This window comes from Phocoena phocoena, chromosome 13 (genome assembly GCF_963924675.1).
Source record: "Phocoena phocoena chromosome 13, mPhoPho1.1, whole genome shotgun sequence".
NCBI classification, from domain to species: Eukaryota; Metazoa; Chordata; class Mammalia; order Artiodactyla; family Phocoenidae; genus Phocoena; species Phocoena phocoena.
The window spans coordinates 80,198,775-80,223,794 of NC_089231.1; the positions used below are offsets into that span (position 1 = coordinate 80,198,775).

A 25,020-nucleotide genomic window follows, 5' to 3' on the forward strand; every position below is an offset into this window, starting at 1 on the left:
TCTGCATGAAAGTGAACGGTGTGCATGTGTGTGAATTCTGTGTGCCTGTGTGCGTTGTGTAACGTTTGTACGTGGTGCGTATACGTGTAGCGCGCACTGTGTAAATACTACCTGTACATTCTTCCATCGTGCGAACATTTGTGTGCAACGCAGGTGCATAGTGTGTGTGGGGGGGTATATATCTGTGTTCACACGAATGCGTATGTGTGCCCGTGCTTATGTGAGCATGAATAGCATGCATGTAGTGCCCTGTCTGCTACTGTGTGCTAGTTCGGTGCCCTCGGCGTGTGCACCACTTAATCTGTGTGCATTACTCATAGGGAAGGGGCGGGATGGGGTTTACCTGTGCGCTGTGTGTGTACAGGTGGGTAACGGGACGTGATCACATGCGTGCACACACATGTGTGTGCATGTGAGTCCCAGCCCCAGCCTCTGGGCTTAGAGCATGGAGATATCAGGGGAGCTCCTTCCCCCGGCCTTGGGTCCTAGCTGGTTCACGGTTTATAGCTGGTAGTAGAAATTCAAACCAGCCAGCGCTGCCTGAAGAGTTCAGTTCCCAGCCAAATTAAAAGTAGATTTGGTTACAACCCATCTACTTTATACCCTTGCAGATGTTAGTGAGTGTGTTTTCCAATCAACTAACATTTTATCTCCCACCAAGAAGCTTCTAAAGCGAGAATCAGAGGCAGTGGGATGAGAGTCAGTGGGCTGCTGGGGAGGGAAAAGAGGAAGCAGGGCTTGGCGCTCAGCTTTGCCGGCCTGAAGCGCCTCACCCAAGGCCAGTGCGAAAGAAGGCATTTCAGACACCACCACGGGGGCCTGGGGAACGCTCCAGAAGGAAGCAATAGAGCTGTGAGTTAGCTCAGGGAAGAACTTCCCGATCATCAAGCTTGTTCAGTTCACGTCAAGAGGCAATCATTGGTCACGCTTTCTTATCACGCTAAGCACAGACAGAGCCTGTTCTCAGAGGCTTCAGCATGGCTTGTCTGTGGAGCTGTGGTCTAGACAGTCACTGAGCTGGGGGCTGCGTGGGAAGATCACGACAGAGGCACGGACCGCCTGCCTGAAGGCAGCAAGGTGGCCACCCTGCCCAGCGCCAAGAGATGGACGAGTCTCAGAAATCACTAGTGGGACATAAAAGAAGGTTGTGAAAGCCAAAAAACGAGAGTCAGGAGACGGAGAAGCAAGAAACGCGAGGCACCCCTGAGATCAGGTGGTGGTTCTTGCCGAGGTCCGTGGTTAGTTAAGGCGGCTTGTAAACAGGGCACCACTGGTGTAACTTACTTCCTCTCATTCAGCATCCCTTAGAGAGGCCCTAACAGGTGTCAGGCCCTGTGCGGGGGCCCGAGGACAGAGATTAGACAGATGTGCCTCCCGGCCTCGAGGAGCTCGCAGCAGGATACCGGGGACAGATGTGGGACAGGTCACAGCACAGCAGTGGCAGATGGAAGCCCTGGGTGAGGTGGGAGCCCGGGTGCAGGAAAGAGGGCGTGGTGGTGAGGGGAGGCTTCCTGAGGGAGGGGCAACTTAGGCTGGGGCAAAGGATGGAGGTAACCACTCTAGGCTGCAGGTTAGGCAAGTGGTTTAATCTCTCTGTGCCTTGGTTTCTGCATCTGTAAAATAGGAGTAATAAGAGAATCCACTTTGTAGGTTGTTTTGAGGAGTAGATGAGTCCATTTAAGGAAAATGCTTAGAACCCAGTGCCTGGCAGGCAGTATGTGTTAGAGACGGGTTACCTACCATCACCGTCACCATCACCACCATCCCCATCACCATCATCCCCATCACCATCATCCCCATCACCACCATCCCCATCACCACAATCCCCATCACCACCATCCCCATCACCATCATCACCATCACCACCATCCCCATCACCACCATCACCACCATCACCATCATCACCATCCCCATCATCACCATCCCCATCACCACCATCCCCATCACCACCATCCCCATCACCACCATCCCCATCACCACCATCAGGGCATCGTAAAATGTGGGAAATGTGTGAGCCAGAATACAAGCACCTCGGGGTTGCTTGAGCCTTTCAAACCAGGGCTCTGGATGCCAGGCAAGGAGGCTGGAGAGCTAGGCAGAGGCTGGCTCCTGAAGGTGCTTGGGGTTCAAGGTCAGAGCTTGGACTTGACGTAAGGACAATGGGAGGGCTTTAAACAGGGAAGGGATATGGTCTGATGATCACATTACCAGAATCCCTGAGTCTTTTGTTGGGATAACCAAGGTACCTCACAATAGAATCATCTCTAACTCCCACTGGCTTCCTGACTTGGCCCAAACTATTTGACAGTCCTTGTACATCCTCAGTGACCACTGCCACTGCTACTGCTACTTCTGAGTCATCATTATTATTTAGAGAAAGCTGAAGTAACCTGTTATAGCACCAGTTTTAGTGGCAGCGGTAACAGTTATTGGTAGTGTAATTTTTGTTGTCGATGATGTTTGTAACTCCCTCTGAGAGTGGGCTTTTGACTCCATGCTAAGAATCCAGACTTACCTTTCCAGGGCTGAGGTTACAGATTGGCAGCCCAAAGGCCTAATGGATTCTGCAAATGTGTTTTGTTAGCCCCAAACTGTGTCTTTTTTTAAAAAAAAAAAAAAGAGCTTCCATTTAAAATAGGAATAATTTACATAAAAAGCTCAACTTCTATATTCACTTGAAAAATTAGAAGATACAGCACCACGGCACTATTCTGGAGACAAAACACTTTCTTTAGCCCATACCCTTCAGTTGGTTGGTATTTTCTGAGTGACTGATACACACATTATGGTATCTGACTGGTTCGTGAAACCGTGTGAAATCGAGACTCCTGCTTCAGGCGAGGGAGAGGTGACGATTCTGCTCCCAGCAGAGCCCTGGGGGGCAGGCCGTCTCCCCCAGACGACCCCTTTCTGCTCTCTTGTGTTAGGGATGGCTGGTTACACAGGCGGGAGGCGAGGGTGATGCAAGGGGCCGGTCGGGGGAGATGCATGGCCTTGGGAGGGACAGTGACTCGGGCGCAAGAGAAAGATGTGTGTAACAAGGTCAGAAATTCTCCGTCTCTCTCTCTGATTTGTTTCTTCTCACCCTCCACCCGCCCCAAGATCGCGAAGCCGGCCCCGAAAGTCTCACCGCCACCGTCATCACCACTGCCCCTCGCGGTCTCAGAGTTCGGAGTCCCGCTCCTCAAGCTGTGACAGCAGGTAACCCCCTCCCTGAGGCACCTCCTCACCCCGGCATCTGCCCAGAGCCCGTCTGAGACGCGGTCACCGTCAGCTCTGCCTCCCACTGTCACTGTTGGGGAGGCCGCTTTCCCAGCAGAGGGGCGCCCCCGCCTTGCACTCAGGCTGTCTGCACTTCCCGGTAGAGAAGGGGCTGCAGACAGACGGACCGCTGCCCCCACCTACAGGACTCGATAACACCGTGCTTCCGTGTCCAGCTACTGAGCACTCTTCCTGATCCCCTGTGTGATCCCCTCTCCAGCCCTACGAAGGAGGCACTATTGTCATCCCCATTTTAGAGATGAGGAAACTGAGGCACAGAGAGGTTAAGGAACTTGCCAGGCACGTAGCTACTAAGTGACAGAGCTTAGGACTGAACTGGGGCATCTGGCTCTGCACTTGACTGTCTCTCACTAAGGGTTGTTCTAAGCACAGAGAAGCTAAGTGACCTATGAAAGGCCACACAGCACAAGGTACCTAGCTCTGAGGCCCTTCCGAGTCTGGTTTCTCCTAACCTGGAACCTCTTTTTGCTGACACATTGGCTGCCCTGGCCTGAGAAGAGGAAGAGGTTCTTGTGGGTGAGGGGAGGGAGTGGGGCTTCGCTGAGGCTGGCGTTTGACATTGTTGAGACCAGTGGGAACATCAAGGGCCCCCTGATGGTACCAGGCCAGCTTCCAGATGTCAGAGGCTCCTTTATTCTTTCTTAAGTGCTTCTCACACTTGGCTACGTGGGCACGTCACTTGGGAAGGTTTAAAAATCTCACTGTCCCGGTCCCACTGCATCCCAGTGAAGTCAGAACGTCTAGAGGAAAGAGGAGGAGAAATATGTACCTAAATTCTACCCCGGGCCAGGCGCTGTGCTGCAGCTGCAAATACGTTCTCTCTCTTAATCACCCCAGTCACACCGTGAGCTAGACCAGAGCTTCTCCACTTTGGCTGCACTGTGGTCACTTTGGAAGTTTTAAAAATACCAGTGCCTGGATCCCAGCTCCACACATTCTGATCGAATCCAGATGAGGTAGGTCCAGGGCAGCGAGATTTTTAAATCTCCCAGGTGATGTGAATGTGGAGCCAGGTGTAAAAGCGTTTGAAAGGAGAAAGCAGCCCCTGGCGTCGAGTACTGGAGCCTTGGTGTTCCCACTGGACAGCAGCAGCTTCAAAGGGCATCACCATCGCACAAGGCTGCTCTGTGAGCCTGAGTGGTCCAGACAACAACAAGACCCTTCTGTAATCAGGTCCGAGCCCAGACAAAACAGGAACTTTGTCCAGAACCCAAAAGTAACCCAGCATCTCTCCATCCTGGCAAACGTGAGTGACTGCCGCTCCTTTACCAGTTGTAGCCTTGACCTCAGACACCCAATCAGAGAGTTACCTCCGCTTTCTGACAGCACCCGGTCCAGGCCAAAGCCAGCTCTCTGCGTGCTCCCAGAGTCCCCGACCATGTGCTCATAATAGGTTCTCTCTAACACCCTCGGACAGAGACGTCCTCCACTCCCCCGTGACGCGCATTCCCTGCCACTGCAGGGAGCAGTAACGATGCTTGTTCAAGTACAGGGCGCCCCCAGTGGGCTTTATCTGGAGGGTGTTGACGCACTGAGCTCAACTGCATTACAGACATTTACAGCCGAGAAACCTGCGTGTTGGTGGGCAAAGGGGTCCGAGCAAGGTCACGGTGACTGGCAGAGCTGACACCAGGACCCAGGTCTGTGTGACTCAGCCTGAGGCCTGGGCTGGAGGGCGGTGCAGGGCCTGCTTGTTGACTCTCGGCGCGCTCCACTCTACCTTCTCCAAAGCTTACCTCTTCGGGAGAGGGCTCACCTCGCAGCCCTGGCCCCAGCCCTCCTGCTGCTGTCACATCTCCCGCTGCTGTTGCCGCCCGAGCTCCCCAGTGCCTGTTGGGCTGAGAGGCACTACAGCACAGGTGGGAGCAACCTGAGAGCTGGCCTTCGGGCCACACACTCCGTAGAAAAGTGACCTGGAGGCCCCAGAGCAGAGAGGGACACTCCAGCGCAAGAACCAGAGGCATTGGTTCCCACGGGGACCCTCGTTCCACCACTTACAAGCTGTGTGACCTCAGGCAGGTCCCTAAACATCTCTGAGCTTCAGCTCTCTCATCTGAAAATAAAGTAATATCTGCCCTGTGTATGTCTTCAAGTTGTAGAGGGGCCTGTGAAAGCACCTGCAGAGGGGCTTACAGGTGCCGTGCAAATCCACAAGGTGTTATTTTCATCACTACTGTGACTCAGAGCTCACAGGTAATGCAGGGTCCAGACACACCCTTTCTGAGGAGTCAGAGATTCCTTTGGTTTCCACTGCAGACAGGCAGCCAGATCTAGATGTGACAGGCTTGCGGAGGCATCTTTGTTGGTTTTGTCAGATATTTTCTTTTTACGTTTTGGGTGACAGTCAATAAGATGCCTCTGTTTCACAGATGGTAAAGTCACGTACACAAAGACACACAAATATAAGCAGCTACATTTATAGACAAACACATGAAAACACAGATGGACACACCCAGACATGCACACAGTCACAGACACAGGCAAGCAGCTAGACAATCACACAGGCACACAACTACCTCAAGATAGGGACCCTTCCTGTCTTCACAGCTGCATCCCCGGCCCCCACAGCAGTGCCAGGTACATGAATAAACATTTGTCAAATGAACAAATGAGAGAATCAATGAATGGATGGGTGGGTGGGTGGGTGGCTGCACACGTAATTCATACAGACACACCCAAACATGCTCTGTTGTCCTCAGATCCTATTGGTCCTTCAGTCACCTCTCTGCCATGCTCTCCATCAAAAGACCCTCAGCTTTCTCTCTCCTGCACCCAGGCACCGTGGCCAGTCCCCCGAGGAAGGGCGGAAGTCCCGCCGAAGGCATTCTCGCCGCTGCTCCAAGAGCTTCTGCAAGGCCAGCCCTGAGGCCCGGTCCAGCCCCGCGCCCAGCCAGCCCCTGCAGATGCTCAGCTTCCTGTCGGCCAGGGGTGTAGTAAGTATTCCGCACAGCCTGGAGGGGGTGGAGGCACAAGTTCAGGGCAGTGTATGACACATTTTAATTCAGTTTTGGGCAAATATCCGACTGGTTTCAGACCTCCTTATTGATTAACCAGATGGTCATTCACCAGCCTTTGGCAGCACTCGGCTTGGCGGCTTGGGAAGTGAGGGCTTGGGGGGACAGGAAAAACCCGAAGCCCCCGGCTCTTTGTCAGGGGAACTTGGAAAGTACATGTTGGCCTCCAGAGTGACATCTGCAGGAAAGCATGTATGAGACACCACAGGAGGTTTCTTTGGGGAGGAAGGAAAAGAGGGGGTCTTTGAGGCAGCAGAGGCACTGCAGCTTTGCGGTGACGTCTGCATCTTTGACAGCTAGGCTGCAGCACTGACGAGCAGCTGGGGTTTGATGTCACCTGTGTAAGCTCGGCCTTGAATGTATGCGAGAATTTTCCTCCAAGGAGCTGATAGCACTCGGCCTCTCGTGTCCACACAAGATCTCAGGGAGTTGAGGATGCAGCTGCCCTCACTAGTCCCTTCCACAGGTGGGACAGAAAAGCCGATGCTCAGAAGGGTTAAGGTCTGGAGTGAAGCCACTGAGTAAAGCAAGAGCGAATCCAGTCGAGGAACCCAGCCTTGAATGGGATCACGCAACAGTCCCTCAGGTCAAGAAGGAGGCCTGGAATACAACTTCAGACAGTTCGATGCCAGGAAGTTTGCTGAGCAAGGGATTTGGAGTTGGGTCTGAGCTCAACTTCCTAGCTGTGTGGCTTTGAGAAAGTCACTTAACCTCTTTGAAACTTAGTTTTCTCATTGGTAAATTTGAAATAATATCACTTCCATGTGGGATTGTTGGGGATATCCAATAACAGAAATCACGTGAAGGCCTTTTGTAGACTCTAAAGGGACAGACACACAAATAGGAGGAGATTCCACACAGACGTACCCTATGCTTACAGCTAACAGCTGGGAAGGGACCTGTCTCCTCTAGCTAGGCATAAATCTGAAAATTTCAGAGAGCTGCTCCCTTAGAAAGGATGAGGTGGAAGTAAGGAATAACTCAGGGGTTCTTGCTGAGAGGTCAAGGAAGAGAAGGTGATAAGCACTGGTTGGGTCTGGTTGACACAATAGTTATATCTCCAGTGCATTCTGGGAAACTCTTCTTTACCAGTAAAGGCACCATGTATCACCAAGGTCTCCTTTTGCCCAAATCTTCTACCTAGCTGGAGTCATCCACAACTCACCTCAGGGCCTTCCTTTGTAGAGATACCTGTAGTTGCTCAGTATTTGCAGATGGTAGATGCTCACTTGCATTCTCCCCTCCACGAATGTCCTATGAAAGGTCTTTCCAGTAAAGCAGGGAGTCCGGAGGCCTGGGGGCAAGTCTTGGCTTGGCAGGACAAATCCTTTTACCCCTCCCAGCCTCAGCTTCCTCAACTGGAAAATGAGCATGGTTATCCCATTTGTGTCCCAAAGGAATTGTTGCAAAGGTAGAAATAAATTGAAAATACAAGCAATAAGAGGTGGAAGAATGGTTTTAAGTTGGTAAAATCCACCCCGTCTCCCTGGTCATGGTATTTATGGCAACCCGTTCGGTGGCCCTAACTGACCCTCATTAAAAAGTGCCATTGGGAGCAACTGGCTTGTGTTTTCTCACCTGGGATGGTTTCCTAACCAGTCAGGTGCGAGGTGTTGCAAAAAGCCAAATGTTGACTCCCCCCCTACCCCAAAATTGTGGTCCTCCCACACCAGTGAGTGAGGTACCAGATTGGCTGTTGGTTCTTAGGGCCCAGCTGCTATTAGAAGAGCAGAAAGCTCATCCGCACCTAGAAGGCAGAGGCCTTAAGAGCTCACCTAATCCAATACCCTGATTCCAAACAGAGAACCTGGACTCACAGGAGAAAAATGACTTCCACGGGCTATGGCAGGTCGGAGTTGTTAAAAACTTGGGACTGTGTTTATGTGGTCAAATCCTGGCTGTGAGCTGGGGATAGTTGTTTAAACCTTTTTGACCTGCACTTTCCTCATCTGTTAAAAAAAACTGCAGATAATAAACCTCTTCCTCAAAAGCCTTGTTTTGGGGACAGAAGCAGAGTGATTTTGTACATAGTCGAGCCCAGTGCTCGGCACAGGGACAGAGATCAGCAAATAGAAGCAGGTGTTGTGATGAAAACATTCCAGATGCTGGCTCTGTACTTCCCAGCCGTGGAATCTTGAGCAAGTTACACAAACTCTCTGTGCCTCAGTTTTCTCCAAATCTGCAAAATGAGGAAAATAATAAGACCTACCTCATAAGAGGAATGTTGGGAGCATGCAATGACTCAACGTAAGTAAGACTTTCAGACTGTAACAGGCACGTGGTAGGTGCTAGGTTGCTGGCGGTGGATAGAAGCAGCAGCAGGATTAACCATGGAAGTAGTAATGGTAGTAGCAACGACAGTAGTGGAGTAGTAATAGTAGAATGGTTCCAGGCCCAGGTTCCAGGCTAGTCTGTGGATGAGTTGAGACCACAGCTAGAAGCCCTGCTTCCCCTGCTTTCAGTTTCCTCCCATCCTCAGTGGCAGCTGCAGCCCAAATGGCTAGCCCCACCCTGCTCGTGGCTGCCTGACTCCTGGGGCATCAGACGCCCCTCAAGTCTGGTCCTCTGGATGCTCTCCATGCTGGGCTCTTTCTCATCCTCTCTCCTGCACAGGCAGGGATGGAAGAGGATACCACATTGGACCAAAGATTTTCCAAGAGTCCTGGCCCCAAGATCTTTTTGAGCTCTCTGCTGAAGAGAACAGCACAGTCATTGTCATTGAGTCACCCATTCCATCACTTGTTCAAATCTACCAGTTATCTACTAAGCATCTATAAAGGGTCAGCTCTGATGTGGCTCTCAGGATCCAGTGAATAAGAAACAGCCTGTGCTTTCTTAAAAGGAAGACAGACAAGGTAAAAATTGTAAAAGACAATGCACAACAGTGAATGCTGAGATGGGACAGGAGGTAGGCAGGCAGGGAAGGGAATTGGGGTTAGGGTTAGGTTAGGGCAGAGGAGGTGACAACTGAGAAACTAGCCAGTGGAAGCAGGAAACAAAGGCTGGAATCAGGATGGAGAAAGAATTCCAGGGAAGGAGATGGGGTTCTGGGGGTTCTGGAGGTGAACAGGAGCCCAAGCGTGAGGGGTCTCCTATGCCATGGTTCCTGCCACACTCCATGGTGGGCATCGCATATGCAGAGCTCTTTAAAAATCAGGGGTGGGCACATTACATCAAGGGGGCCTGTTTGCATACATGAATATGCAGAAGTGGGTTGTATCTTGTTAAAATCCTAGTTGGTGAGCTAAAGATAACCTGAAGCCCTCTTTCTTGGTCAGAGCCCAAATCCAAATGGAGGGTCCCAAGGAGTGAATCCTTCATGGCCTCATTTGTTCCTTATCTACACTCAGTCAACTCTGTTCAAGGTGTTAGGGAGACAGAGAGATGTATAAACAGGCTTCCTGAATTCCAGAGCTCACCATCTAGCGGTCAACAGAAGGCTGCAATGCAGCAGGATAAGCGTTGTCATTAGGGCTGAGACTGAGTCAGTGAACGCTAGTACTCCCCCACTGTTCAAATATTCAAATACTTGCACACCAGTTGACAAACAGACCCTGTCACCACCCATCCCCCAGTCAACAAAGCCATCCCTTCCCTCCTCTGGTACCTTCTGGACCTTCTCACAGTCCAGCAGATAAACGGTGATACCTGGCAGCCCTTCAGTGCCAAGGCCAGCTACCTGCAGATGGGGCAGTACCCACACTCAACCAGTTGTTGAATATTTTGAATATCACCCCTGGAGGTGACGGAAGCAAGTACAATATGTAGTAGGACCGCAGAGGAAGGACCAATGTCTAAGAGATCTTGGTGTCTGAGAGGACTTTACAAATAAAGGAACATGTGAGCTGGGCTTTGAAGGATGAGTAGGAGTTCACCCAATTGAGATGGCTACTGAGATAGCAAAATACCACTGTGTGCCAGGCACTGTCACATACTTTACACGGTTTTTTTTTTTTTCTCATTTGATTCACAAGACAGTTCTTTGAAGTAGATGCCATCATTATCACCATTTTTCAGATGGAAAAACTGAGGCTCAGAGAGGTGAAGTGACTTAGGTCAGTAACCCAATGAGTAGGAAGGGGAGCTGGTATGAATCATGGCTTGTATCTCAGAAGCTTACTGTGATAGCCAGAGGGCCTATTGGATGACAGAGAGGTTGGTGGCCCCAAGGTCTGGCCACGCCCTGTCCTCTAGCAGGGGCTCCTCTGTGAGGTCTATCCTAATTGGAGGGGGAATCTAAAGGGGGCTGATCAAGACTGAAATTAGACCCAGGAGAGGGCAGTCTCCTCCTTTCTCCTCCTTCTGCCTCTAGCAAGCCAACAGCTGCCACATAACCCTTGCCAACAAAAATCAGCACAGATACGGCAAAAAAAAAAGGCAAAACTTGGGCTCCGTAAAAGAGGACCTCATGAAACTTGTGAATAGTAGGAAGCAGGAGGTGACAGTGATGAAGACAGGAACTTTGAAGCAGATTCGGATACTCCAGAGTTCTTGATTTCATCTCCCTATGAGACTGGATAACAGCCATAACTCATGCTTCCTGAGCACCTACTATGTGCGAGGTGCTAGGCTGAGTTCTTTACATGTGTCATCTCATGCATTTCTCATGATAGCCTTTCAGGGGATCTTCCGCTAGTATCCTCATTTTACAATGAGGAAACTGCAGCCTAGAAAACTTAAGTAAAAGACAGCTGTTAAATGGAGAAGTTAGGATTTCAACCCAGAAAGTCTACCCTCAGAGTCCAGGTGCTTAATTACTTGCCTTCCCTTGTGTCATTTCACTTCGCTGGGCCTCTGTGTCCTCATCTGTACCTTTAACTAATAAGCATACTTACTGCACAGAGCGGTTGTGAGGGTGGAATGAGATAAGGTACCCATTCATTTATAAGCCCCTACTATGTGCCAGGCACTGGGTGAATAGCAGTGAACAAGACAGAGGAGATTTCTACCCTCATGCAGCTTCTGTTTTATGAGCAAAACTTAGCCTGATGCTTGGGACATAACCCTCAGTATACAGTAGTTGCTAGTGTTATTGATTTGTCATCATAATGGCTGGGTTAAACTTGCCCCCAGTAAAAGCAGACATGATGTTTTTGAAGCATCTCTGGCCTCAAAAAGCGTAATTATATCCAAGATCTCAGGTGAACCTCAGAACAACTCTAGGAGAATGGCAGGATATGCCTCCTATTTTGAAGGCAGGGGAAATGAGGCTGAGGGAGCATGTATGGAGGGTCCAGCCTTCCCACCTCTGACCCAGGTTCTCACGTACATTCTGCAAAAGTGAGCTCTTGCCCAAACTAGGAGACTCGCTAATCCAATGCCATTCATTGCCATTTAGAGAACAAAGGGACTAAAATGCGGAAGCAGGGGGCCGTGAGACTGAGGCATTTGTGGGACCAGTTATTCTTTTTAAATGGAAAACGGAATAGCATTGTCAACTTTTACTTTTGCCAAGCAAGAACAGGAAAAAGAAAACCACCATTTTCTATACTGAAAGGGACATTTACCATCTGAAGAGGAAGAATAGACATGGCCTCAGAAGAAAGGATGAGCCTTTAAATCAAATGCATTTCGTTGGATGAAAAACTCATTCCACTGAACTTTTTTTTTTCTCATTTCAATTTGGACTGGTGAAAATTTTGCCTGACTGGATCCATGTAGAAATTTTCAAGAAAAGGTGGGCTGAGGGCCCTCAAAAGGGGCTTCCGAGAAATGATGAGGTTGAAGCTGCTGGTCCCCTTCAGCTTCCTGACGGAGGGAAGGAGAGACATCTGGCCTCAGGCCCAAGGTCAACTTCAGTGCACAGCCCTGTGGGACCACCCCAGCCCTAAAGGACTTTGTCATCTTCCCAACATCCTCAGCAGATCCCTGTCTTTCTCCATTCCTCCCCTCTCTAATGAACTCCTAACAGGTCAATGAATCCAGTCTTTTGATGTCTTCCTAATTAATGTGCAAAGGAAGATGAACAACAATGAGGAAAATAAACTTAATGTCTTTGTGAAACAAAAGGTTTAAAAAAAAAAAAAGGAATAAGCAGAACCCTCTAGCTAAAAGCTCTGCCATGCAGCTCTACATTCACATGAGAATTTCCAGTCCCCCCATATGGCAGGGAGGGAAAAAAAATATATAGCCATCTCTCCATGGAGCCATTTGAAGTTCAGTAAATGGACTTGTTCAGTTTAATTGGAATTCTCTTCTTGATTGTATTTTTGTAACCTATTAGGCTGTGCTGTCTCTTGATCTCGGAATTCAGCCGAAAGTAAGTTTTGAAGTGTGAGAGGTTGCCTTTTCCCCCGTTCTTGATTAAATAATGATTTGAAACAAAAACAATAAATAACAGTGCCGGCTTCCCTGGAGGGCTGAGAGAAACTCCCAGTGAAACACCAGGAGCTGGAGTTCATGGTGGGGGGATTTAATTACTTATTAGAAAAACCCGAATGTTGACGCTGAGTATATTAAGGAAAAAGGAGAATAGGCAAGCTTATGAGTTTAAAAGAAAAACAAAAACAAAAACTGGAGCTTCACATTGGCAGGGGCTAAGAGAATAAAGGGAACGTATTCGTTTGTTTTCTCCCAGTGGCCGTGAGTTTGTGAAAACCAGTTTGTCCTTAAAAAAATCTGAGATTAGCAATCCTGACCCAGAAGGGAAAAGCTTGTAATAGCTCTGAGGTCTGGATATGGCTTCATGACTCTGTCTCCCGGTTCCTTTCATTGACAAAGTCCAAGAGGGTTCGAAAGGGCAGAGATGGGGGAGATGGAAGGGAGAGATGAAACATACAGGTTGCACCGTGTCTGTGCTGCTTTCAGCTAGATCTGGGTAGCAGCGAACACTTAGAACAGAGGGTCACAAACTTAGTTGTCTCAAGGGCCAGGCAGCTAATAGATACAAGCAGCAGGGAACCCATAAGGCCTGGGGCCGGGAGAGCTTGTGCTGCTTCCAAAAGGGGCAGCTGCGATTACTCACAAGCCAATTATTACCAAGCAGGAATGTCGACTCAATCTTGCCAGATCCTCTCATTTTTCAGCATGAAGTAGAAATGGGCTGTTATGTGGACCTGCCCCACTCTAAAATGTTGACAGTTCATTCAAATTTATTGTCGAACATAAATTTGTTTAGCCGGTAAATGGGCTAAAGAAAGCATATCTGAAACAATGTATAACTTGGCCTGTCCGTTTTCTAGTGGTGGTTTGGGGTGTTGAGACAGATGCCGTCCATTTATATCCCCTCCCCCTCCCCACTTCACACACTGCCAGCTTCCAGCTTCCAGGTAATGTTCTCTGGCTGCCAAAGACCACTTTGTTTGGCTGGGTGGCAGTTTGGACCTACTAGAGAATTGACACCCTTTGGGTGCAGCCTTTAACCCATGAGTGGCAGGGAACTGGTGTATAAATATCACAGCTCCCTCCCTGGTTGGGGTTAACTCTGGAGCTGTCTCTGCCTTGGCTCCCAGGGTGTCCTCCAGAAGCCCTCTGTGGCAGCTGGCTTGATAACGCATCTTCATCTGGCTGCTTCTCTCCCCTGTTCATTGCCCCCACTCTCCTACTGAAGTTCCTTGTCCTCAAAGAAACGGCCAGCACTGAAATTCCTGTCTCAGTTTCTAGGAGAACCATATGAAGACAGGCGCATTTCACTTGGTGATGAAGCAAATCTTACAGGGGCTGAATTTTTGTGCCAAGCCCCAAAAGCAGGCCTTTGTGAAGACATAAAAAGAAGGGCAAGTCTGGGATGGAGGAAGGGGTCAGAGTGGACCACAGAAGAGAGCCCTGGTATGAGGGTCCCAGATCTTAGACAGGGGTCCCGGGTACCATGAGGGCATTGTTCCTGGACAAAAGTGGGTCTAGGATGACTCCTCCCAGCGGGCCTCTTGAAGACCGTTTTGCAGCTAAGCTGGGGATTACAGGGGCACAGAGCAGTTATGTGCATACAAGAGAAATTTCCAGTGGATGAAGAAGAGCTCGTCAAAGACAACTTGTGAGTGGCCTGTTATCTAAATGAGGAGACGGGGAGGAAAGCGAGGGAGCCATCCTGTCACGCCAGCAGCCAGTGGGCAGCAGTCTGCATCCTCCATGCGGAGGGGGAGTGAACATCTGACGAGGAAGGAGACACTTAGAGATGGGAGGCGAGCGCACAGAGGCCTCTGTCATCTGCCTGTCATAAAGTCCTTGACTTCACGAAGGTCTCCCCTGCATTATCATGGCATCACTCCCACACGCACGCACACACACGCACGCTCACACACACACACCCCACAGTCTGCCTTTGGCCCCCCTCCGTTGTGTCTTTCCTCCGTGTGTGGGGTGACTGGAGAGCTCTGGAGAAGGAGGAATCTGAGGCTAAGAGGCCATTAAACGATCCAGACATCCCTACTGAGTTTATGAAAATGTTTCTATCACCTGGAAACAGAGATAGAGCCCATCAAGACTGGTAAAGACAAAACCACATAGAGTTCAGCTGAAGGAAGCAGGAATGCAAGTCTTCGGGCCACCACCCCTTCCCGCGGCCCTCAAAGTAATCCTTAAAGCAGGCCGAACAGGGGGAGAAGATTTGCGTCTCCAGGACCTGCTAGGCATGTCATGTTACACTGGTTGTGCCCTGTCCAAGGGTGACTGGCCTTGGAGTTACACCCCACCGACCCTCCATTTGTCGAGCCAGCTGTGAAAACCGATGTGGGGCTGCTTCAGCCCAGAGAAAGGTATATCTCTTTTCTAATTTGTCTGGCCAGAGTGGGGCACCATTTTCGAGTTCCTGACCTAGGGGGAGCACCGTTCTAGCACCCGAGCAAAGTCACTGCATGGGCCAGCAGCCCTGTTGCGTGCAAGAGGCCAGACCCATTTCATCTCTTAACCTGACCTCCCAGAATAGCAGAAGGTGGAAAAGGGAGTAAGGAGACCCAACACCGCTTGTCTCATCTGGAAGGCTCCTCGGGTCAGGAACTTCTCACCTTAGCCTGGAACTTACGCTGTTGAGCATGTGTAGACTGGGCTCCTGTGTGCTTTCTCTGAGGGTCCTAGGTCTGATGAGGGCCAGGAGGAAGAGCAGAGGGCATTCCTTCTCTTTGCCACTGGCCTGGACCTAAAACTTTATTCTAGAGGTTCTCTCTGGCTCACATGCCCAGCCCTAAGCTGGTCTCAAGACCCCAACTTTCAGCCCATCCAGATGGAGACAGGAGGTAAAACAAGCAATTACTGCCCCCTCGCCCCAGTAAGAGTGCTGTGGCAGACAGAAGCCACTCATGAATGAGTGAATGAATGAAAGAGTGAATGTTAGAATGAGTGAAGTAGAGAGTTTTGTGCTGTCCTGGCCTGGGGCTCAGAGAAGGCTTTCAAGAGGAGGTGATATGTAAACTGGAAGATGAATAAACTCAGCCATGTGAAGTGAGGAAGAGGGGAACAGTGTTCTAGGCAGAGGAAATGGCATAGGCAAATGGCCTGGGGTTGGGAGAGCGAGATGTGGTGTTAGAACCGAGAAAACTTTCTAATCGATTGGCCTAAGGTCGTGGGGGCCAGAGTTGGGGGGGCGGGTATATGGAAGAGATGAGGTTTGTGAAGGACACAGGGTTGAGCTGTGAAGTGTCGGCACTGTCACGCATGTCAAAGAATTTAGATTCATCCAAAGAAATGGGACTTTTAAACAAGCAGGAGAGGTTGGTATTTTCAAGCCCCAGGGTCAGCCCAATGAGGGCATTTCAGTAGTACATTTATCTCTGTTTTTCGTGCCGATGGGAGGGCATGATGCCTTAGAGACTTCTCAGTTCTGATCACACAAGTTGCACGTGGATAGTGGCCGTGGTCAGGTAGCGACACTCTGAAAGTGTCCCTGTGAGCTCAGGATGTGGGGTTGAGAATGTGAAAAGGGCAAAGTCCCCTTCTATATCCACGAGCCCCGAGGAGCCTTATGTTCAGGAGATCCTTCCCCCTGGGGACTCTTGATGCACCAGGACATATCCTTTGAAATTAGTAGTCAGGGTGGAAACAAGTACCTGGGCAGAGAAAGGCCCAGACTGGATGCCTCCAGGTAGCAAAAGCCATAGGATACTGGAAACCATTGTATTCATGGTCCAGCCTGGTTCCTTCCAGGAGGGGTTCACCTGAGTCACTTGTGATACACTGGCTACCAAACATTCACTGTCTCTGAGACAAAGATTCCATGAGCCCATCCCCAGACCAAGCCCCAGCCTGAGAGCCCAGGTCCCAGGATCTAATTGCCTGGCACGATGCTTTGTCATTCCTGACAGAGGTGGTGGAAATACATATGTAGCCATTGAACTCTCAGAGGTGGGAAGGATATGGCATCCAACTTGCAAACTGCAAGACAGAAAGGAGCTGAATGGAAAAAGGGCCTTTACATTAATTTTTAAAGAAGTCTCACACTAGAAAACCCCACTTGGGCAACCTTATTTTGAGGTCCCTTGTCCCAGAGCAAAGCTAGCCAGATTGCCAAGCATGTACAGTGGCAGCCACGCTGGGTGGAACTTGGTAAAGCTGGACCACCACCTTGTCTGTGTGCAAAGCCTCCTGGGAGAATCTGCAAAGGAAGTCCCACCTCCCCAGCTCCAGGAGCTGATATCCTGAGCTGGTGGAGTCATCACTGTTATTCTCACAGTTCCGTTGTCTCTGTATCTCACCCTCATGACCAACTGCTGAGAAGGCAGAAGGGTTTCCTTAAGAAAGCCCAGAAGTCCCCCTTCTTTAGGCCCAAGGTGCATGGGAGAAACTGGGTGGGAGAAGCAGGCTTTTGATGGTGAGGCCTACACTAATATTTGCAGGGCCTGGGACAAGCGCATAGAAGGAGAGCCACACACTATATATGCAAATGTTTATAAATCAAGCCATCAAACTTAGATGAAATAGGTTCTCCTATCTTGGCAAACATACCTTCAAAATGATCTGGAAAGTCAGATTTGGATTTAGAATCTTGGACCCCTCGGAGCGCCAGGCCACAACATGACAGTGTAGAGAGAAACTGCCCCGAGGCCCTGGCCCCTCCCATTCTCCCCCCATGTCCTTGCACTGTCCAGCACCGTGATGGACCTCCCACCCAAGCACACGGACACCTAAGCCTGAACATCCAACTTCTGTTCAAATAGCCACACTTTGACCTAGGAATGTGCACACTTGAAGCATGGTCTACCCCTGGGAGGATAGATCCATGGATGATCCTGCAGAGACCCTGGAAGGGGACTCAGGGGTCATTTAAACAGAGAATTCTGGGATTTCAGGTCCCCAGAGAGTCATTTCAGGGGGAGTGGTTTACAGGTGGTGCCTTCTCAGCCCCATAGATTTCTCACCCCAAAGGGATGGTTATTGCTGGAGGAGACCCAGGGCAGAGGTCCATCTTGCCCACATCTAAGCATGGTATTGTTGCGGGACCAGAACCAAACCCACTATGTCATCCCAGCTGTGAGACTGGTCTGAACGTTTAAAGAAAACCATCCATTGTACTTCTAAACACACCATAGCCTTCCCGAGGGCTGTCTCTCCCTCGCCTCCTTTACTCCTTCATCTGTCCTAGATCAGCCCCACACAGGATCCTGGGGACCCCTCCTCATTCCCAGGCACCCCAAGGCAGCCCCTCCCAAAGCCGTTTGTCACAAGCACACCTTCCCTGTTCCCCGCCCCCCATCTTGACACCTTACATTGATGCGAACTCTAGCCGCCATCTGCATTGTCAGCAAGGGTTTCTTGATCCAACTTGGGCATTAAGGGACTGATGAGGTTAGTGTTGATGGCTTGAGGTCCCGTTACTGAGAAAGCCAACCAGAAGTGATGCTTCACCTGTCAAGAACACTGAAAACCCAAAACCCAAAGTTGAGGGCCAAGTGTGAGGATGTACAGAAAGGTGTGTGTTTTTTCTTGTCATTTGCGACTCTAATGATGGACTCACCTTGCCCGCTCTTCCCTTTCTCTTACACCTTACCTACCTACTAAAGGAGGAGTTCTTGCTTGGTAAGTGGATATAATCCGCAAAGACATGAGAGAATTTATTAGAAGCCACTCGAGCGCCTTAGCTACCTTCTCCAGGGGGAAAAGGACACACGCAGATATCCGTAGAGAGCTTTTTTTTGTTTGTTTTCCGTCAGACAGTTTGACTTCCATTTTTTATTTTTTGTCCCCTCTTTCTTTTCCCCTTTAGTTGAAAACTACTAAAATATCATTTTGTGACCTTGACTTTATATTAAAAAGAACCTCTCATCTTTATTTCATTTCTTTTCCCCATGTGATATTTGTTTAGGGTTCTATTCGGGCAACTTTTTCTTTAAAAAAAAAAAAAGTCAAATTTGTTGAGGATCTGGTTGACGTTTAAATTTTTGGCTTTATCTCCTTTTTTTGTTCTTAAGTTTCAAGATATATTTTTTCAGGCCCATAGCCTCCTTTCTTTCCCCCCACTTTTCTTTATTTTTATTATTGTTTTAGGTTAAGGGTGTTTACACCCCCCCTTCTCTTAAGTTGTTGCTTTCGTTTAATTCCGTAGAAATTAAATTTTGTATCATTTCCTTTTTCTTTGGTTTAATCTGGATCGCATGCTTTTTTCTCTGCATGATACCTAAATCTTCCAGTTATCCTAGAAGGGGGTAAAGAAAAGATCTCCCTTCTGTGGTATTCTTTTAGGAATTTGTGCTTTTGTCTTTTGGCGTCTCTTCTTGCCTCTCCTCTCTCTCTTTCCTTTCGTTGCAGTGCATCATGATGGTAAACATTTCTTGGTTATTTAGACACAGCCCGCAGACCCAGCGCGCAGCAGTGTCCGACGGGTGTTTTTGCTTTCAGATCACTGGGCCGGGGGCTGCTACCCTCTTTACCAGAACTGCCAGGCTGCTCGCCACGTCCCGAGGACGCTCCCAGGAGTATGACTCGGGCAATGACACCTCCTCGCCACCCTCCATGCAGATCAGCTCAGCCAGGTCTCGGGGTCAGGAGAAGGAGAGCCCCACTGGGGGCCTGAGCAAGAGCCGGGGCCCCAACAGCGGCAACACCTCTGATTCAGGGAACTCCTTCACCACCTCCTCCCCCCAGAACGAGGGGGCCGCTTTGGAGAATCTCTCCCCCACCAGCAGGGGCAGAGAGTCAAGGTCAGTGCACCTGGGTGGCAGGAGGGGGTCCTGCCTGAGCTCCACAATCTCAGTCTCTCACCCTAGCACTACACCACACACACAGACTCCAGCTCTTTTATTTGAGAGAAAGAGAGAGAGAGAGAGAGAGATTGGCATCATTTTTGAAAAAACTATCCAAGGAGATCAGCTTCAGGTATAGCTGGATCCAGGGTCTCAAAAAATATGTCATCAGGAATCTGTCTTTCCTATTACATCTCTCAGTTCTGCTTCCCCCTCTCTTGGCTTTATTTTCTAGCAGATCCTCCCAAAGCATTGGCAAAGATGCCATCCAGTTAACATTCTATCCGTCTAGCCAGCCAATGGAAGGAAAATGCCTCTTTCCCGAGAATTTCAGCAGAATATCAGGGCAAGTGCTCATTGACTCTGCTTGGCCCAGCTTGGGTCATCTGCCCACACTAGACCAATCACACTGCCCAGGGGATGCAGTATTCTTGGCTAGAACTTGTCATATGCCACCATCAGGGCTAATGAGTCTTCCCATGTACACTAAAACTGGGGAATGTCTGGTTCTCTGAAGGAAAAGCAGGGTACTGTTATCAGGAGGAGGGATGGAGGCTGGGCAGGAAAAAACAGATATCAGTTTGCCAATAATCAGAGGAGAAAGTCTAACATTTAAAGTCACTGTCATTTTAAAGTATACCACAGTATTTACCCAAACGCATTGAAAATTTATGTCCATACAAAAACCTACACATGGATGTTTTTATAGCAGCTTTATTCATGCCCAGATTTGGAAGCAACCAAGATATCCTTCAATAGGTGAAGAGATAAATAAACTGTGGTCCATACACACAATGGAATACTATTCAGCACTAAAAAGAAACAAGCTACCAATCAACGAAAAGACAGGGAGGAAACTTAAATCCACGTTACTAATAGAAAGAAGCCAATCTGAAAAGGCTGCATATTCTACGATTCCAACTACAAGACCTTCTGGAGAAGGCAAAGCTATGGAGACGGTGAAAAGATGAGTGGTTGCCAGTGGTGAGAGGGTGGAGAGGGATGGATCTGCCTGCCTCGGGGCATCCCTGGCCTCAGTTCACACCCAAGCTCGGCTGGGAGCCAGGGCTGGGTCAGAGCAAACGTCCATGTCTCCAAGAACAGGCAGTGATGTTCCCAGATATCTACTCATATACTTCAGGGCTGTTATGCAGGAAATACTGAGAATAGCAACAACAACAAAAATAATAACGGCAGCTAGTATTTATGGAGCCCTGAGGTACTATGCCAGGTGCTTTCCATAGATAATCTTCCTAAACTCCTTCTGAAACCTTTATGGGATAGGTTGTGTTATAATTCTTTTTTAGCTGATGGTGAACCAAGCTCAGAGCAGTTAAGAACCTCACTTAATAAGGGCGGACACCGGGATTGAAACACAGATCTGTCTCCAGAACTGGAGTTAAGCCTGAACAGCATTTAGCAGTCACCTGCTTAATCTGATCTATGTGGACAGCCAAATTAAGTAACTTAGACCCAGCCTTTCACTGTGAAGTATAGATGATCTTTAGATCCGTGGCTATTTATGTCATGTCAGCTATGAGCAGAGGGCAGAATGGAAGAGACATCAGCTCTAAATCAGGGGAACCACAGACAGTAAAGGCAGGGGCTGGCAAGGTAGCAGGGACGTGGGCTTCAGGGCTGGACAGATCAGGGTTTGAGACTCTGGGTGGCCGTGAGCAAGCAACTCACCCTTCTGGGTCTTCTCTGTAAATAAGGGATAATAATAGTGCCAACTTCCTAGGGTTGTTGGGGGCTAAATGAGATGATGCTGTGAAGCTCCCAGGATGTGCAGGGGCTCAGCCTGTTTTTTCCACAGCTGTTTATCAATGACCTAGGACATTTGTCTCAGGCTCTGTCCTGGTGCTGGGATACAGTGTCCAGAGAGACATGAGTCCTGTCCCCAGGGAGCTCCACGTCTGGGGGAGGGAGACAGCAATTATAAGACCAAGCGAGCCATCTAGGGGTGGGGGGAGGCATTGGGGCCTGGGGGCTCTGATAACACAATGGAGGTCACACAACCAGCCTTAGGGGGGTCGAAAGCCTGAACCATGAGTAGGAGTTGTCAAGTGAAGAGGGTTCCAGGCAGTGGGAATGTTCTAAAGCCTGCAGACAAGGAAGGGAATAGGAATATTCCAGGAGGGACAAGTAGTCCATTATGGCTGGAGTCAAGAGAGGGAAGTGCCAGAGCTGAGAATGGCGTATGGGCAGGGGCTGGGTCAGGATGAAACTACATTAATGTTATTTGAACTTGACCCTTGGCCCAATCCCAATGAGCATGTCCTTACTGAGAACCAACAGGAACCCAGCATGGTTCTAGGCAAGGTGAGAATATGACAGGACCCTGTGCTTTGGGTGAATTTGTACAAGCCTCCACCCTTCTTTGGGTCTCCAGTCCCCCATCTGCAAAATGGGCTACGCCAGTTTCCCAACTTAAACCAACTACATGTCACTTTCTTGAGTCGTTCTGTATCCAGATACTACTGTTACTCTTATTTACTTTAATAAACTCACTTTTTAATATGAGGAAACTTGTAGTACTATCTTAAATAGAAAATTTGTATCACCTGTCCTCAATAGAATGCACCTGTGAAAATACATATGATTCAATCACTGTATTTAATTCTGGTTAGTTACAGTTGCCTGCCCAAGGTTCTGAGTCTCAGGCCTGCTCTCTCTCTCTTTGGGAGATTGCAAGCATTAAAGAGACAGTAAAACCCCCCTAGTACCCAACCCGGGCTTTCTCATTCATATGATCAGAGGGACTGGAAAGGGACGAAATCTTCCACCATGTGATTGGATCATACCCATCACGCACCCTGTGGTATGTGTCCTACTCTATCTCTGCTCCACTAACATCCGTGGTCTGGGAAGTCTTTCCAGAGGTAGTAAGACGGGGAAAGGTGGATGGGGGGTTCTGAGAGCACCACAGCCGAGGCAAAGTACGGAGGTGAGTATCAGCTGAAGATGCCCTGGACCAGCGGGCGGGCCAGTGCTAACAGCCATTCTCCCCTCTGCAGAGGATTCCAGTCACCCTGTCTGGAGTGCACCGAGGTGAAGAAGTCCAGTTTGGTCCCATCCACAGCCCGGAGCTCCCCCATGAGAGGGCGCTCCCGCAGCTCGTCCTGTGCCAGCGCCCACTCCTCCAGATCTCCAAACCCCAGGACCTCCCCCAGGTACACCAGGAGCCGATCCACCTCCTCTGGGAAAAGGTGAGTGCAATTTTGACCTTGGCTCTGCAGCTAGTTAAGGTAACTGGAGATGTCGTTTGACCACCAGGCGACAGGAGTGGAACAGATTTGAGTTTGAATGCCCATTCTATCTATTACTCACTGGTGGCCTTGGTTGTCAGTTAACCTGTCTGAGCCTTAGTTTCCTCCCCTGCAAAATGAAAACCGTAACAATACTTACCCTGAAGGATTGTTCTGAGGACTATAAGACACTTAGATCAGTACTTGGAATATAATACCAGTTTTGATTGTTGTTATTGGCATGAGGATGCATTCACGTGTATCAGTTATCTTCTGCTGCATAAAAATTATCCCCCCAGTGTAGCATCCTTATCAATAAGTTTTTCGTCGGTTCTTGATTCAGTGGATCAGCAGTTTGGGCTGGGCTCAGCTGAGTGGTTCTTCTTCTGTTCTCTCTTGGGTTCATGCATGTGTCTTCCATTAGCTGGTGGGTTGTCTGGGGGCTGGCTGGTTTGAATGACCCCAGCTGATTCATCTCTGCTCCATGTGGCCTCACATCTTCCAGCAGGCTTGTCTGGGCTCGTTCACATGGTGATGGCAGGGTTCCAAGAGAGAGAAGTAGTGTGCAAGGCCTCGGCTTGGAACAGGCATGACCTCTTCAGCTGTTTTCTTAGCCATTGCAAGTCAGAGGACCAATCCAGATAGATGCAAGGGATGCTCCTCTTAGTGGGAGGAACTGCAAAATCACACTGCAAGGGGCATGGATACAGGGAGAAGAATTGTGCCCATTTTTTTCACTTTACCACTCAATTCTAATAACCCCTGGTTATTGTTTGATTTTCTCATGTGGAATAACGATATGGCAGAATGCAGAGACATGCGATCTCAGGAATTGGAAGATTCCATCCAATCTAATCAACCCACAGCTTCATGGAGTCCAGCTTCCCTCTACAAACAAGAACTTCCAACAGCAACCCAACTATTCCTCTTCGGCAACCGTATCAAAAAACAGTTGCTTACGTAGGTGGTTACCTCAAGACCAGTTCATTCAAAATAAGGAGGCAAGGAAGCTAACAGAAATATTCAACATGATGGAGTGACATAAGTAGAAGAGCAAATCAGGCTAAAAGGAAAATTGAGAGAAATAAAATTAAATCAGGAGGAAGGTTAAGTCCCAAAGCCATGTCCTACCATTCTGTATGGTTGGCCATCTGTATCTGTGGGTTCCACATCCCTGGTTATGAAAGGCCAGTGTATTCAATATACTATGCCATTTTATATAAGGGACTTGAGCACCTGCAGGTTCTGGTATCTGCAGGGACTCCTGGAATCAATCCCCTGCAGATACCGAGGGATGACGGTTATTGCTATGGAGGTGTGCTGCAAATGTGACTCTGAGCTCCCTGGCAGACAAGGCAAAAAGGGAAATTGTCCCTTTACATTATTAACAAAAAAGATAAAAATTGAACCAGTTGCTTGGAAGAGCAGTTATTTCTGAGTTTTAAGTATGAAAAATTATTCACATGGCTCCACAGAAAAGGGACACTATGTGGTACAGTGGCTAGAAATGCCTGACGTCCTTTCAAAGTGTCCAAAAGCATTGTTGCATCGTAACTCTTTTTTATAATGTCTCTCAATATATAGCCAAAGAGCAAGTTGGCAAAGCAAATTTTTCAGGGGCCATAGCTGGACACTGTCCCAGGGCACTAAGACTGGAGGAGCTGTATTACTTGTCCACACTCCTTCCATCACGCTGGGCAACATGTAAGAATAGAGTCCCAAGGCAATGGTTATTATGATCACCTAAGAAAGTAGGAAGGGGCTAAGGAACACCTGGGTGAGGGCAAGTCAGAGCAAGACTTCTTTTCAAACTGAAAAGGACGGGAAAACTTTGCTAGTATTCCTGTGAGGGAAAGCTGGCAAAAACAGAGCATGAGAGAGTGTCCCCCGCTACTCATTCCTGTGCCTGTAGCAGACATTGCTAATCCATCACAGCCCTCTTTCCCACTGAACACAGACATGGCCACATAATCCCTCTGAACCCTGGCAGGAACTACTAGCAGATCAAATCAGCAACTGTGAGATGAAAATTATTTGAAAGACTGAGAAAGAAGGGTAGATGTTCCTAGGAAAGTGGTGGAGAAAGCAAGGCAGTCGTTCTCTAAACGTGGGAGGCATTAGCAAGAGGGAAGAAGACTGGAAATCGCACAGGGGTTCGTAATTCGGGTGCACAACAGTGTGGTCTAGCAGAAGTCAGGAGCACTTTGTAGCCAAACAGACCTGGGTTCAAACCCCTTACCAGCCGAGTGACCTTGAACAAATTATTGGGTTGGCCAAAAGGTTTGTTTGGTTTTTTCTGTAAGATGGCTCTAGTAGCACTTAGTTGTCTTTAACTTGATTCAAAACAATTTTGTTAGAGTGTATGTG

The 25,020-nt window shown here is 49.0% G+C and overlaps 1 protein-coding gene across 1 annotated transcript in view; it reads left to right on the forward strand.

The window, feature by feature from the left end:
- Window positions 1-25,020, forward strand: part of SRRM4 (serine/arginine repetitive matrix 4) — a 161,843-nt gene that overhangs the window by 131,116 nt on the left and 5,707 nt on the right. Inside the window, exons 7-10 of the mRNA XM_065889530.1 lie at window positions 3,103-3,201; window positions 6,059-6,215; window positions 19,062-19,363; window positions 22,423-22,614. Of these exons, the coding sequence (XP_065745602.1) occupies window positions 3,103-3,201; window positions 6,059-6,215; window positions 19,062-19,363; window positions 22,423-22,614 (750 nt within the window). The remainder of the gene's footprint in view (window positions 1-3,102; window positions 3,202-6,058; window positions 6,216-19,061; window positions 19,364-22,422; window positions 22,615-25,020) is intronic.